Raw genomic sequence first — 15,606 nt, 5'->3', positions numbered from 1 at the left:
AACGGGATCGGCGTCGTTAATGCTGATGCCTGTGCGCTCATTTTGGCTTCCACCTGTTTCCTCGGGCTACCTGGCGCGTCTCTGTCCTCTCTCCCCTTCTTCGGGTTCCTGGGGCTTCGTTGGAGCTGCCTGCGCCGTCGCCACCCGATTCTGCCAGGGTCTACGCTGCCTTCCTACGGTCCACCTGTAACGTTCCTCCGCCTCGTGGCCGGCACACTCACTGCCCACATGCCCACATGCCACCCTCTGGCGTCTGTCTGCCACTGCCGCGCTCTCCCGGTGCGTAGGCGTCTGTCCTCGACCCCCTCGGTCTTCTTACTGCGTGGGGTGACGTCCCTCCTCGTGGGTTCTCCTCCAATAAGCAAGTTGGGGGGCACCTTCCTCCTGGGTCACACAGGGTCCTCACCGTCCGAGCCTCGTCGCCACTGTAAAGTTGCTATGTGCTGTAGGTACTTGCAGTTATCCCCAAGGACTTGCAGGAGACAGTGTAGAGGGCAAATTACGCCTTTATTAAATCAAATAATCTCCCCGAGAGAGCGCCGGGCAACACGCTCCGATCGCTTCCTCTCGCGCCGCGCTACTCGCGCATGCGCAGTAGCGTCCAATATGGCCGCTACTCGCATTACTGCCCTGACGTAGTGCGCGTCAACTAGACCGCGACACTACAGAAATGACCCCTTCTCCATTGCTTGCATTGCTAGGCTATCTTCAACTATTGGGTCCGGGGATTCGGTGCTTTACTGCCAGAGTTCTATTATTGGCAAAAAGGCAGGTCTCTATACACTGCGGCGGCCCAGCAATACCAAAAGATAAAGCCTGGATGAGGGACGTAATATATTGTGACACCACCAGTGATCTGTATGCAACGCTGCTGCCCCCTCCTCCAGGCCTAAAAACACTTGGAAAACACTTGCTTCACCCAGAGGTAACAGACTGACGCCAAGACACTTCCGACCCAACCCGGAACCGGAAACTGGGGGCGGGCTGGAATCATTGGGAGTGCAGTGGGAGGACACGATGCAACCCCAGCCTATGCTGCAATGTTGTCAGGGGCAGATTTCCCCTCTGTCACGAACCTTGTCCTTTTGGCTTTGCCCTTACCGGCCATGCTTGCTGTCACTTTGTGTCTAGGCCTACTACTGTCCCAAAAACATTAGCACAATTGCGGTAAATGATGTATTCGCCAGCTGAACAAACTGAATGTTCCATCCTATTCTCCTTTCCTTATTGTACACTCCTGCACTGTTATTCTTCTTTTTTGTAATGTTTTCAGTTGATTGCTGTCAGATCTATCTGTACCATTCCTTACCAAGCATGATTCTCTCTGTTGATGTGATAGCAGTTGTTTATGTAAAATGCAATAAAAACAACTTTAAAAAAAAACTATTCAACTGTTACTCCTCTATGGGGAGTAACATTTAGAGGGTCGATAGGGACTTTCTCACGCCCATAGCCTTCTCAGATCTTCAAATAAGTACCTCCAAGAAGTGAGAGCTGGTTTTATTCCCTGCTCTGTCTGTCCCTGGCCTCTCTATAAGAAGATCACCACGAGGAAATAGGGGATCACTCTCCATGCAGTCTTTCTATTTTGTGGCTGCCATCTAGATGTGAGAGGAGATTCAGCTTTTACCCCTGCATACATGTGTTAGCTTTTCTATGACTATGTAACAAGTATTGGCTGCTTCATGACAATACTTCGTGCCCTTTGAGTAATTGACATCTCTGTAGAGAGGGACCTTCTCCAGAAGAGAGGTTGAACTCGGTGTATTCCGTTAAACACTGGCATCTATTCCAACAGCTTCAAGATTTTCTATCTAAAATTGCAAACCTACACCTCCTCACAGATGTGATACCTTCTGACTAGGGTCTGATGTCCAAGTACTGTGGGCCAGATATATGAAACATTTTGCGACTGCAAACACTCCGATTCAGAGATAGCAATCACAAAAGGTTTTAGCTATCTACAAAATGCATTTTAGGAGTTGGACTAATACCGATTTGCTACTTGGAAGTTGTGTGCTTTCTGCGTCCCTTCCAAACACCCAATTGTTACCAGATTTATCAATGGGTTCCAACCTTATATCCCGTCACAAACCATCAAAAAGTCACAGACTCCCAAGTCTGGGTGGTAATTGATTTAAAAAAAAAAAAAAAAAAGCTGATTTCCTTTTGGACCCCTTTCTCTTTCTGAAATGAGTAAAAATGTCATGAGATTACTCAGTGGACCAGAGGGCCACTGCCAACTCCTATTGAAATATTGACAAAAAGAAAACGTTTCATATCATCAGCTGCATTTCCTTTATGAAAATTGAGTGGCTTTAAATGAACGTTTTCTTCATTAAACACAATCACAGGCATGACGGTCTGCTTACCCTTGCAGGCTGCCATCTCCTTCATTGTGACCAATCAGAGCGCTGTCCGGTCTAACACTGTGCAGTAGCTATATCGGCAGAGAAAAAGTTCTGTCTGCATTCCCCATCTTGGCTGGGGTTGATTAGAGTGACACTTATCTTGGAGGGTGGTGAAAATGATTTCACTGTGCACAGAATGCACACAAAAACTTTGCCTGGGTGAAGGAGAACAAACTATGCAACTTTGTAAGCTGAACTAATGGGGTAAACTGGAAACTTCACAAAACATTGCCAGTGTTAGATTTCATTGTAAGCCATATACTCTGCGTCACGTGCGCATGTAGAACATACATTTTCTGACAAAGGGCTGCATCAGAAGGGTGAGGGCTGTAGTTGGAACTACGTGAGCAGTGCAGGGCACATACTGCATGGTCGCAGTCCAAGAACTGCCCAGGAGGTGCATGGATTATTCATGGTGTGTGGCATGCCAGTCTTACACACAGCCCAACACTGCACGACTCACTGGTGCTCACAATGGCGCATTGCATGCACTAAGCACAGATTGATGCCACATTTTGCCCTCTATCATCCATTGGAGTTTCAGCCACTGCGCTGCTCCTGGCCGAGAGGACATCAAAAATGACATCAATGTCATCACTAATTTCATCAATGCTAACGTCACAGAGGAACTGAAACATCATTCATAACAACCACACCTGCTCCATTCAAATTTTATAGACGCACGTCAGGCCTCCCTCACGATTGTCATTACGTCCTTAGCCATTCCTATAGGTGTTTGCAAGACTCCTGTACTCTCCGCATCTAACACATGTGAGCTCATCCCCAATGCCTATATGTGTCACTAGCCAGATGTAGGGTTTTACATTTCACACCCAGAGTTACAGAGCGGGCACAAGGCAGCACAGTTCCTGTTTATAAAATATTTTCAACCATGGCTACTGCACTTTCCAATTTCTTGACACACTGCATCACTTTTGTACTCACCAAACGAAAATTCCTCCCGTTTTCCCAGTTATCTGCAGCCCTCACTGCCCCTTAAACAGTAGCTTGAGTAATATCTTTTAAGGGGTTATAAGGGCTAACATATCAGTGTTTTGAATTCTTGGCAGTGTGTGCCACTGAGTAAGAATTGGGTGATTGGGTGAGTGAGTAGGCTGGAAGCTAAGAGGATGAGTGGTTAAATCTGTGTATGAGTGCCTGGGAGAGTGGGGGGGGGGGGCGAGTGGGTATAGCATTATAGTGATAATAAAAATAAAACAAGCATTTCCAAAGGCAGAAAATCTTGCTTTAATATGTTAGTGCCTGCAAACAAATGTTGTTTTTGCATTTGTCACCCCGAGTGGGACGGGTATGCCTAGACATGGGTCCTGTGCTCTCCATGCCACTGGAATCAAGCTATCCTGGCTGAAGAGGAGTGAAACCCCGAAACCGGAACTAGGATGCTTGTTTCCAGTCCAGGGACGACCTGGCTTGGCAGTTCGGGCTGGACTGTACCCATGAGGCACAGGGTCAAGACTGATTTGCATATGGCTGGGTTCAAACTGGAAAGGCATGGTGAGCAATAAAACGATGGATTTAGGCCCAGATCTCTGTACTGGGGTGATTGTATGACATTGTTCTGCATTCTGTCCACCAACTGTTGTTTTTGCATTTGTCACCCCGAGTGGGAAGGGTATGCCCAGACGTGGGTCCCGTGCTCTCCATGCCACTGGAATCAAGCTATCCTGGCTGAAGAGGGGTGAAACCCCGAAACCGGTCCTAGAATGCTTGTTTCCAGTCCAGGCAGGACCTGGCTTGGCAGTTCGGGCTGGACTGTTCCCATGAGGCACAGGGTCAAGACTGATTTGCATATGGCTGGGTTCAAACTGGAACGGCATGGTGAGCAAAAAAACGATGGATTTAGGCCCAGATCTCTGTACTGGGGTGAATGTATGACATTGTTCTGCATTCTGTCCATCAATTGTTGTTTTTATATGTGTCACTAGCCAGGTATAGGGTTTTAAATTTCACACCCAGAGTTACAGAGGGGTCACAAGGCAGCACAGTTCCTGTTTTTAAAATATTTTCAACCATGGCTACTGCACTTTCCAATTTCTTGACAGACTGCAACACTCTTGTACTCACCAAATGAAGATTCCTCCTGTTTTCCCCGTTATCTGCAGCCCTCACTGCCCCTCAAACAGTAGCTTGAGTAATATCTTTTAAGGGGTTATAAGGGGGAACATATCAGTGTTTGAATCCTTGACAGTGTGTGCCACTGAGTAAGGATTGGGTGAGTGAGTAGGCTGGAAGCTAAGAGGATGAGTGGTTACATCTGTGTATGAGTGCCTGGGAGAGTGGGGGGGGGCGAGTGGGTATAGCATTATAGTGATAATAAAAATAAAACAAGCATTTCCAAAGGCAGGAAATCTTGCTTTAATATGTTAGTGCCTGCAAACACAAGCATGCACACACACGTCTGTGATTGGACGTTTTAGCCCATCGAAATCCAATGAGTCTGACAATGCTTGTCTGGAAAAATCTATGTGCAAAAGAGGGGACCCTAGGATAGAAGCAGACAATCCATCTGATTTGGTGTTTGTTGTGAATATGATCTCTACCAAAGCTAAAGCTTTATGTAGCCAGACCTAAAAAGGAAGGGGTTGCTTCTTGCTGTTTATTTCCAGCTGTGCCTCTGTATCTTTATTCATATTTTGTTTGCGGTGCTGTTTCCGGTAGGTATACCTATGGGAAGCCAGTGCATGGTATCCTGAAAGTCAGTGTCTGCCGGAGGTACCGTCAGAGCTACAGCAACTGCTACGGCAAAGAGTCAGAAGCTGTGTGTGAGGAGTTCTCGCGAGAGGTGAGTAGAACTGCGAAAGGGAGGGTGCCCCAGTAACTTATGCTACTTTTGAAAAGATCCATCCTTAAAGTTTGGATGTAATTCTATTTTGGGATGTCTAAATTATTCCATTCTTATGACACTGGGAGTAACTAATATCCCTCACAACACAATGGAAGTCAAAGTTTAGATGAGGAGCCAGGCGTAATGATTGTCCTTTTAGTGCGTCTGCGAGCACAGTAGTGGGGGAGCTGGAGGGGAGGGGAGCCAATGGGAATTATTGCAATGCCAGTCTGGCACAAAGAGTTCAGAGAATGACTCAGGAACATGTGTTCAAATGATGAAACAGGACTATGAAATAAAAAGCAAGAGAGGGGGTTGAGCCGGGGTAAAGATAGGGCATTTAAAACGAAAGAAAGGGCACCACAAAAAGTCAAGTACCCACATGGAATAAAGAAAACTACTTAAAACATATAGCAAAAGTGGGACACACCTTAGAAATAGGTACCAAATTTCTATTTGTGATGCTCTGCTTTGAACAATGTGTGTTCAAGGCAAGACTCATTTGACGTGAGGCTGCATACTCTTCCTGCAGTGAGCATCAAATTAAAGGGTGGGACCATAACAAATCTTATCCATCCTTTCAATGGCTAACGTATGTACGTTGTGTCCTAGAGCTAAGCTATTGCTGTGTGGCAGTAGTTTCTCCCATGTTTGAGCAAAGCTTGTCTCGCAAGAGTGCACGCGGTTTGGTTCTATGAAACCATGAAAGACCCCAAGTTGTGGCTGAAAGAAACCATGACTTAAAACATGCCGGGAGGTGCCCAGCGCAACATCACAACCATTTTCTTTAAAGGGGGCTAAACGTTGGTGGAGCCCAGTGGAGGCTAGCAACTACTGCAAGTGTGGGAAGAAATATATTAAATAAATAAATACAAAGTTACTTACCATGCAGCAACCGTTGTTCTCGCTCCGGTCCTCTTCTTCTCTGTGATGTCAGGGCCCAAGTCAACTCTCTTAACCAATCCTGGTGCTTCTCTCATGCTGTTAACCAGCATGAGAGAAACACCAGGATTGTAGGGAGCGGCCTTTGTCGGTGACCCCAAGGGCACTAGAGGCCTGCACTTGCTGCCAACCCAGCAGTCTTAAGACAGCTGGGTGAGAGTTTTATAGTGCACTTGTCTAGCTGGCTGTCTCAAGACAGCCAGCCAAAGGAACATGCGCACTTCAAACAGTGCAAAGGCAGCCCTCGTCCCACGACTCCTCCCTGCTGCCTCTCACCAGGCCCCGCCCTGTCTTGATACTCGTTTCGGGATGGGGTGATGAAATATAAAATAGTAATGAATTAACTTCATCACCATTTTATTTTTCATCTCTTGGGGCATTTTAGTGGGCTGACGCTCCTCCTCTATAATGGAGGAGCCGCCTCTCGTCGAGCCCCTCAACTGCACCATTGAACAACAGTGCAAATGACAACAGAAGTGTGGGTGTGAGATGCAACAAATATTAATAAAGGTAAAAGAGAATAATGAAACCTAAAGACATCAAGCGGCCATCGAGCAAAGTTGTATAATGCTAGCCTCAATCAAAAGACTTACCTTCTGACTTTGTTACTTTTATGGAAGTGAATTCTGCCAGCCAGGCAAATTGGTCAGCCTCAGCTGAGATCTCCAGGAGGCTGTGCTTTCTGGTTCTGAGATACCGCTGAAGGTCTGAGCCTTGATGCAAAAAACACTAAATTGAGCAAACCTAGAATTCTTGCCCTCTAACACTGCATCTTTGCATAGGTACCTGTGCTCTTTGTCCCTCTCTTCCAAAGATACAAACGCTTTGGAAGGTCAATGTTAGACCTGTCAGCCTTAGGGCGGTCTTCCCCCAAACTTTGGCCTTCATCTTCCCATTTTTGCAGATCTTGTTTTGTTGGCCTTAGGACTCTGTGCAGTTTATCTCCGGTGACCAGTGCTAAAGTGCTTGTGCTCCCTCCTTTAAACATGGTAAAATTGGCTTACACCCAGTTGTCATATTTATTTTATTTGTAAGGCCCTAGTAAAGTGGTATCATCTGTAATGATACTAGTGGGCCAGCAGCACTCCTTGTACCACCAACTTAAGTAGCCCTTTCAAAAATGTCTCAAGCCGGCCTTTGCAGCCTGTGTGTGCAGTTTTAAACTACCATTTCGACCTGGCAAAACAAAACTCTTGTCAGGTCTAAACCCTTTTTTTAAATGTATATGTCACCCTAAGGGTAGGTCCTAATAAGCCCATTAGGGCAGGGTGTATTGTATTTCAAATGTTGGTCATCTACTTTTAGGTTTTACTTGTCCTGGTAGGGAAAAACTCTTCAATTAAGTGTCCATTGTGGCCTGTGTGTGCAGTTTTAACCTGCCATTTCAACCTGGCAAAAAAAATCTTTCCTCACTGCGTAAACCTTCCTCTTTAATACATGTAATTCACCCCTAGGGAGGGCCGTACACAGCCCAGAGAGCAGGGTGCAGTGTATCTAAAGAGGGAAATGTACTTTCAAGTTTTACATGTCCTGGTAGTGAAAAAGTCTACTACAAGGCCTATCTCCCCCATCTAAAGAATTGTAATTAAGAGCCACCTTTAATGGTAAAGTCGGATTTTAAGTTACAATTCTGACTTTTGGAAAGTTGGCATTTTCTTGTCTGAACCATTTGGTGCCTGCACGTTGTATCCTGGGTCACATGGTTAGGTATAGCTGGCAGTTGGTCTTCGTGTATTACTCCCTGACAGTGTGACAAGGAGAGAATAGGAGTTTGCAGGATGGATAATCAGCAGCATTTTTCATTCTTATGTTTGGGGCAATGGCAACCTTGCTATATCACTGTTCTCTGCATTTCAGTGTGCTATGTTCGAATGTGTTAGTGCGTGCTTATAAGAAGTGCTCATATGTGTGCATGCACTATACACAAGACAGGCCTAAATGATTTGTAAATAAATATGAACTATTTTTAGATATTTTGTTTAATATTAAATTACATTTATTTATCTTTGTAATTATTTTCAATAATATAATTTAATTTGACATTTTTACCTGTGGGGGTGTTTAAGACACTACCTCCAGCATTGTTGCAGTATGTGTGGTTGTCCATCTGTGTGGATGGGTTTCTACTGACTCCATTGTTTGACAGTAGTCACTTACACTCTGGAGTGGAGATGTGAAATTCTACACATTCAAGTAACTTTACACTTGGATTTTGTGAATAGCTAAAAGAAGTAAAGCTACTCAAAGTGTAAAGTAAATTACATGTATAAATTACTCACAAGTATAAGTTACCTTTGCGAATAGCCCGGTGAGTATGGGAAGAAATAGAACTTGTTTGAAACCACCAACGTATTAAAATTAATTTATCCTTTCTGTCCTCAGGTGGATAACAAAGGATGCTTCCATGAAGTGGTGTCAACAAAACTCTTCCAGATGAAGCGTTCAGGCTATGACGCCAAAATCCAAGTGACGGCCATCATGGTGGAGGAGGGGACAGGTACAGCATGCATAAAGTAGAACTGAGAACAATAGCAGCTGTGAATTGACTACTCACCTCAACCAGCAGAGGAAGGAAAGGAAGGTGCTGTCAACATAATGTACTGAGCTAAAATGACCAATAGGTGTACATCACTTATTTACCACGGTCAGGACAAACTACAGAAGGAGACAGGTGCTGTATAAATAGAGTGGCACGGAGCGTAATGGGGGGATTATGGAAGCGTACTCGCCACACCAAGAAAAGCGGGTGAAAGGATGCATACCGTAAAAATGATGTAAAGTTAAAATTAATACAATTTCTACATTGCTTATTCACCACAGCTAGGAAAGGTGAGGAGGGAACAGGTGCAGTAAGGATAAAGTACAACTGACAAAAATGAGAGAATCAGATAGAGTACTCACCACAGCCAGCACAGGGGGTGGATGGGCAGGTATTGAAAGCAAAATGCAAAGCTAGAAGGAATAAAAGATGCACATTACTTATTTACCACAGCCATGAAAGATGAGAGGAGGCAACAGGTGCAGTGAACCTAAAGTAGAACTTGCAAAAATGGGGCACTTAGATGGAATACTCACCACACCCAGCAGAGCGGATGAAGGGACAGCCACCGTAAACATAATGTAAAACTACAACGAAAAAAAGGTGTGCATTGCTTATTTACCAGAGTCAGAAAGGTGAGAAGAGGGTATAGGTGTGGAAACATGAAGTGGAATTAATAATAATTAGATATTTAAATATACTAATCACCACAGCTAGTACAGGGAATGAACAGACATGCACTGTAAGCATGATAGACCAATGACATTAATGTGAGGCATACGTGCTGCACTCACCAGAACCAGAGCAGCAGAGAAAGGGACTGATAACGTACACATAATTTAGATATGGCATTAATGAAAGATGTATATTCATCACAGCTGGGTTAGAGGAGTAAGGGTCAGTTGCTATAGGCAGAATGTAGAATTGACATTAGGTACAAATATGCATAGTGCTTTGCCACAGCAAGGATAGCGGGGACAAGTGCTGTAAACATAATGTAAAACTGACATGAATGAAAGGTGTAATTGTATTTGCAACAGACACAGGAGTGATGGAAGTGACTGGTACTATAAACATAATGCAGCTCTGACATTAGTGAAAGATGCATATTAAACACAGTAAGGTCAGAGGAAGAAGGGAGAGTTACCATAAATATAAAGTAGATAAAAGTGATGCATTGTATCTTTCTTACAGAAAGGATACAGCAGGAAGTGACAGGTAGTGTAAACATAATGTAGAACTGACATCTATCATATCCATGTTTGGAGAGGAAAGAAGATACTTTTAAGAAAATGAAATGCAGGCCCGGCATTAATAAAATGTATACACAATACATTCTCTAGGATTATAAAGGAAGGTACCCCTCTTGCATACCCACTGTACACTGAAGTGAGTGATATAGTGGCACAGAATTTGAAAAACAGGCAGAATGGCGGTGAGAGGGTGGGGACCATGGTGTAGAGTTTGGAGAACAAACCAGGTCACAATATTGCAAACACTACTGCGGCTGCCTCACTAGACGTACTGTAAATTGGTTACAGATGAAACCACGGGTGGACTGTTTTGCTGCTGCAGGCAGACACCATAGTTAAAATGTTGTTTTGATTTAAATTGCCAGCTGCTGAATACATAAGTGGTTTCCTCTGTAGAGGCCTTCAACCACAGCACGGCTCACTGAGAGCAACAGATATTACCAGGCTGCTTCCAAACAAACATTCACCATTGCCCATACTCTATTCTCCATTGTCTGATTTCATTCGGTATTCTCCATTGTCCATACTTCATTCTCCATTGTCAATTCTCTATAGTCCATTTTCCATTATACATTGTCTATTTTTCATTGTATATTCTTATTCTCCAGTCTCTATTTTCGATTGACCATTCTCTAGTCTCCATTTTTTATTTTCATTCACTATTCTCCGTTGTCCATTCTTCATTCTCCATTGCCCATTTCCATTCTCCAGTGTTATATTCCATTGTATATTCTCATTCTCCATTGTCCATTCTTCATTCTTCATTCTACATAGCATTTTCTCCATTTCCCTTTTTCAATTGTCTGTTATGCATTCTTGGTTTCCCATTGTGTATTCTCATTCTCCATTTTCCATTGTACATTCTCCAATGTCCATTGCACATTCTCTATTCTCCACTGTCTAATTTCATTCACCGTTCTCTGTTGTCCATTCCTATTCTTCATTCTCCATTGTCCATTTTCCATTATCCATTGTCTATTTTCCATTCTTCACTCTCTATTATCTATTCGCCATTGTATATTGTTATTCTTCATGTTTCATTGTCCAATCTCCAATGTCCGCTCTCTATTCTTCATTGTCTATTTTTGTTCACTATTCTCCATCATCTGTTCTTCATTCGCCATCACTTATTCTTCAGTATCCATTGTCTATTTTCCATTCTCAGGTGTTGTCTATTCTCCAATGTGTATTCCCATTCTCCATTTTCCATTGTCCTTTCCCTCTACTCATTATCTTCCAGATGTTGAGATCTCTGGGGAAGCTTCCAGCGAGATCAGCACAACCATTACGAATGTGAAGTTTCTGCACGCCGACCCATACTTCAAAAAAGGACTTCCTTTACATGGACAGGTTGGTATCTCAGGTGTACGCATCATGGTCTAAATGTCATCTTGCATGAAACCCTTCCCCATGGATTGAAGGAGGATGGTTTTTACTTTTGTTGCTGTTATATCTCTGCTATGTATATATTCTTTCTACATACTTGCTTTTCTATCATTTGAGATACATGAGACACAATGTGGACACATTGAAAACCCACTGGAGATACCAGCGGATCACTTTTTAAATTAGAAAGCATAATAAATGCAGTACGATCTTCATAATGTTTGGTATGGTGTACTAAGTATTGTGATACCATGAGATTGATTTCAAAATATGGATGACCGAAATATAAAAAGCTAAGTGTATATAAGTAAGGACGTATTTATTATATTTACCTCTACATCCAGGTATCTACAACTCTCCATTCATTTATTCTAGGGATACATAGATCTGCAAGATACCCAGAGGTGAAGTTAAGAATAGTTAATGTTTCCTTGCCTACAGATTCTTAACTTGGCGATATTTAGGTCATCAGTATTTTGTCAGTGGTAATGTGGAATGGCGTGCAGCTAGTTAGATGGTCTTGAGTCTCTTCTGTCTCTGCCATCATGTTATCAATGAAAAATGTAAACCACCTAACTAGTTCATATATAGACCTTTCCTGTTTCTATGGTACATGATGGATTAGGGCGGGGTTGACTGTCCAGGATACACTTGTGTCTCTTCTGCACTATACAGGTGGCCACTGTTGACTATTATCAATGTCTGACTCTACAACATTCTCAACACTTTGTGGAAGAAGTGCACTTATCCCACTGTTACCCCAGGAGGTCTTGATATCCCAGAAAGTCCATAAGTCTCATTTCTATGTGCTTTATGGTATGTTGCAAGACCAAAATGGACAAATTATGAGGTCCTTCTAACTTCAGCATGTGGATTGGGTATACCTGATTGACTATGTGTCCCTTCTGTCATTATTGTAGCTTGAGTGGGAACACATTTGATGAACCATTAATTACGTTGGTCTTTCCTACACCATGTGAGAGGAAGGGACCTGAGGTACCTTCTGTTTCATTGTCACATATGTAATGATGAGTACGATCTGATACGACTTATTTCATTTGCCTTGACATACAATGTAGCAATGCCCTACATAAGCAATGCCCTACACAATTAACCTTGAATCTCTTCCTTCTGCACTATATCATTAAAGAGAACAGATATGATGGACTATCTGTTCATGTGCCATAACACATTTCAGGGGATAGGTAGACACTCAATAAAGCATATAAAATAGATGGTTGTCATACATTATCGAAATTTCTTTCTAATATTATGAGTACCTTTTGCCATCATGTACCTCTCTCCATTAGTCTGTCTCTATTAAGTGTGATAGTGTGATGATGACAGACCCAATGAACTTGAAGATACGTCTGTCTCACTATTTTTCTTCCATTTTAGACAGTGTGATGGTGAGAGGGCTCAGCAACCTCAAGTTATGTCTGTCTCATCTCTATTTTATCTTTTTTACTCACTGTGTTAGCGATAGACCTGATGGATCCCGAGTTGCATCTCCTTCTCCTTTAGTCTGTCTCTTTTACACAATGTAATTGGGATAGAACTGATGACCTTGAGTTATGTCTGTTTTTTCATGACTTTTTTTCTGATTTAGGGTTTGGTTGATGGGTACTCTGTCACAAACGTGACAGATATCCTGTCTCCTTTACTACAAGTGCATTAGGATATAATGCACTTGTAAGAAAGGCCGTTGGGATATCCATCACATTTGTGATGATTACACATCCGCCCAACTCTAAATCAGGCCCTATGTCTCTTTTACGCATTGTGTTAGGGGATAGGCCAGATGGATATTGAGTTACTTCAATCTTTTCATTACTCTGACTCTTTTACAAAATGTGATGGGACAAACCTGATGGATCTTGAGTTGCATCTTTCTCTTTATTAGTATGTCTTTTGTCGTTAGTGTGTTAGTGAAATACATTGTCAACCTTTATTTGAAGCAGTCTCTCATTTAGTTTGTCTCTGTTAGAGTGCAATGGAGATATTGGTTACATTATTTTTCCCTACATGACTCTTTCTCCATTACAGAACAAGATTGGAATAGTCACAATCAACCTTGCATTGCATCTGTTTCTCAGTCTGTGTCTTTTTCACAGTGTGATGGTGATAGACCTGATGAACTTTGAGTTACCTTTGTCTGTCCATCAGTCTGTCTTGTTAGTCAATGTAGTGAGGATGTTTCTGATGGGCCTTGAGTCATGTGTTTCTTGCATTAGTCTGTCTCTGTAGAGAGTGTAATGGGGATAGAGAAGATGGGCCTTGATTTGTGTCTGTCGTTTGATTTCCCTGTATGTGTGACTCAATGTAACATGGATAGACCTAATGGATCTCCCTTTCCATTAACACGTTGAAGCGTTTGTTTGGAACATATAAAACACAGTCACTCCATTGATTGAGGGTCCCTCATGTCTCTCTTAAAAATGTTACTACACACCAAAAGATCGGGTACCCTTATTTGACTCTGTCATTATGCAGACAACGAGTCCCAAGTGTTTCAGTATTACTAATGCCAGGAAGGTGTAATTAATATAGTGTTTAGTGGGGTTGTGAGAAAATGAGGATGTGATGCAACTTTGTCCATGGGACATGTCATTGTTTGATATATCAATACTATGTATTGTTGTTCTTTATATCACTGAATTGCACTAAAATATTTTTACCAAACAAAATGTATAAAAAACAGTTAATACCAAAATTTATATTATGTGTATTTACAACCAAAAAAACAATCAAATAAACTAGAAATTTATTTTTCATATCAAACCAATATGTTTAACTTTTTGTCGTTCGTTTTATATTTTGTGCACATGTGAGTGTGGTTTCAGTTCCTTACTAGTGGCGTTTGAACTTGGGACCTAGACTTTAGGCCCTTCATATATATACGAGGGCTGGATCCTGTTCTTGATTCATTTTGCAACTTTGTCCATGTCTCATTACAAGTACATGTTACCATAGCAGGAAGAGATGATAGTAAACCATCCTCTGTTCAACCAATAATTCTCTTGCTGCTGGAAGGCACCCCTATAAACATTTCTTTTCACAGCTCCTGTTGGAGGACTCTACTGGGGCACCATTGGCCAACGAGACAGTGACCCTTTCTGTGGGCCAAGGAGACACCAAATTCAACTACACTACGGACCAGGAGGGCAAAGCGTGCTTTTCTGTTGACACCTCATCTCATACCACCTTGTCTCTCTCAATACGGGTAAGCGAGCTCCCAGAATTAGAAAAGGGGCAAAATCTAACAAATCAAGAAAAATCATCATAGTAAAAAAGGCTCAGTGGATGGGGATTTTAAAACTTCATCTGCTTAAAGTTTACATGATGGGCAAGCTCTTAGGAGTTAGGAGATACTGGTGTTTTTGGACACAGTCTTAATATTTTGGAATTACTGAAGTGTGCCTTTTTCAAGTAACTATACCAAATGCACTTGGACCAATATTCGTACATAGGCACCAACTGCAGCTCAACAAAACAAACAATGTAAGCTGTCCCAAACTAAATATAGGCTCACTTTCCATGGGGGGGTTATCACTTTCTTGAATTTTCTAAATCCCAAGTATAAAGTCCATTGTCCTGGTATTCACTTCGGGAAGGGTTATTGCCATTACTGCCTGCCACCACATCTAGAAATTAATACATTTGCTCTCTCCTCCATGAAAGAGGTAGGGCACATTTATGATGTTTTGGCAGCCAAGAAGTTTCTGTAACAGCACAGTGGTTTCATGGATAAGGCAAGAAGATTTTCCAAAGTGCAATCAGCTGAATGTTGATGTTGCATCAGGAGAAATCATTAAAATATTCTGCGTTGCATAACAGACAATCTTTTGGCATGTTTTCAAGGCCTCAAAAAGCCCCCATACTGAAATGCCATCTTTGAATGTCCTTGATGCATGCAAAATTACACAAAGGTTTGGATGAAGTCAGTGACACTGTTGAGATTTAAGCAAAATTCACAAATTGCCAAAATGAACATTTCCAACTTATTGTCAATTGCACCAGCAGGTCCATGCCCAAACGTAGCCAATAGAACAGCTGCAATATTGCCAAATGCGATGCAGCGCACACAACGAACTTCGTTTTATTAATTTATATGTTTACTTACCTCTAATCAGCTATAATCCGTAGTTTACTACCCCCACTCTGCCTCTCCCCCGCCCCACGTCAGCGCCCAGCAGCACTCCCACCACGGGCCGCTACTGCATCAAAGCA

The 15,606-nt window shown here is 42.5% G+C and overlaps 1 protein-coding gene across 1 annotated transcript in view; it reads left to right on the top strand.

Moving 5' to 3' along the window:
* The window catches only part of LOC146812901 (alpha-2-macroglobulin-like), a 122,818-nt gene that overhangs the window by 39,745 nt on the left and 67,467 nt on the right, over window positions 1-15,606 (top strand). Inside the window, exons 8-11 of the mRNA XM_085619973.1 lie at window positions 5,091-5,214; window positions 8,581-8,695; window positions 11,231-11,340; window positions 14,438-14,599. Coding sequence (XP_085476099.1) covers window positions 5,091-5,214; window positions 8,581-8,695; window positions 11,231-11,340; window positions 14,438-14,599 — 511 coding nt within the window. The remainder of the gene's footprint in view (window positions 1-5,090; window positions 5,215-8,580; window positions 8,696-11,230; window positions 11,341-14,437; window positions 14,600-15,606) is intronic.

The sequence above is a fragment of the Triturus cristatus genome, chromosome 7 (genome assembly GCF_964204655.1).
Source record: "Triturus cristatus chromosome 7, aTriCri1.1, whole genome shotgun sequence".
NCBI lineage: Eukaryota > Metazoa > Chordata > Amphibia > Caudata > Salamandridae > Triturus > Triturus cristatus.
This window is presented reverse-complemented; position numbering and strand designations above follow the sequence as displayed.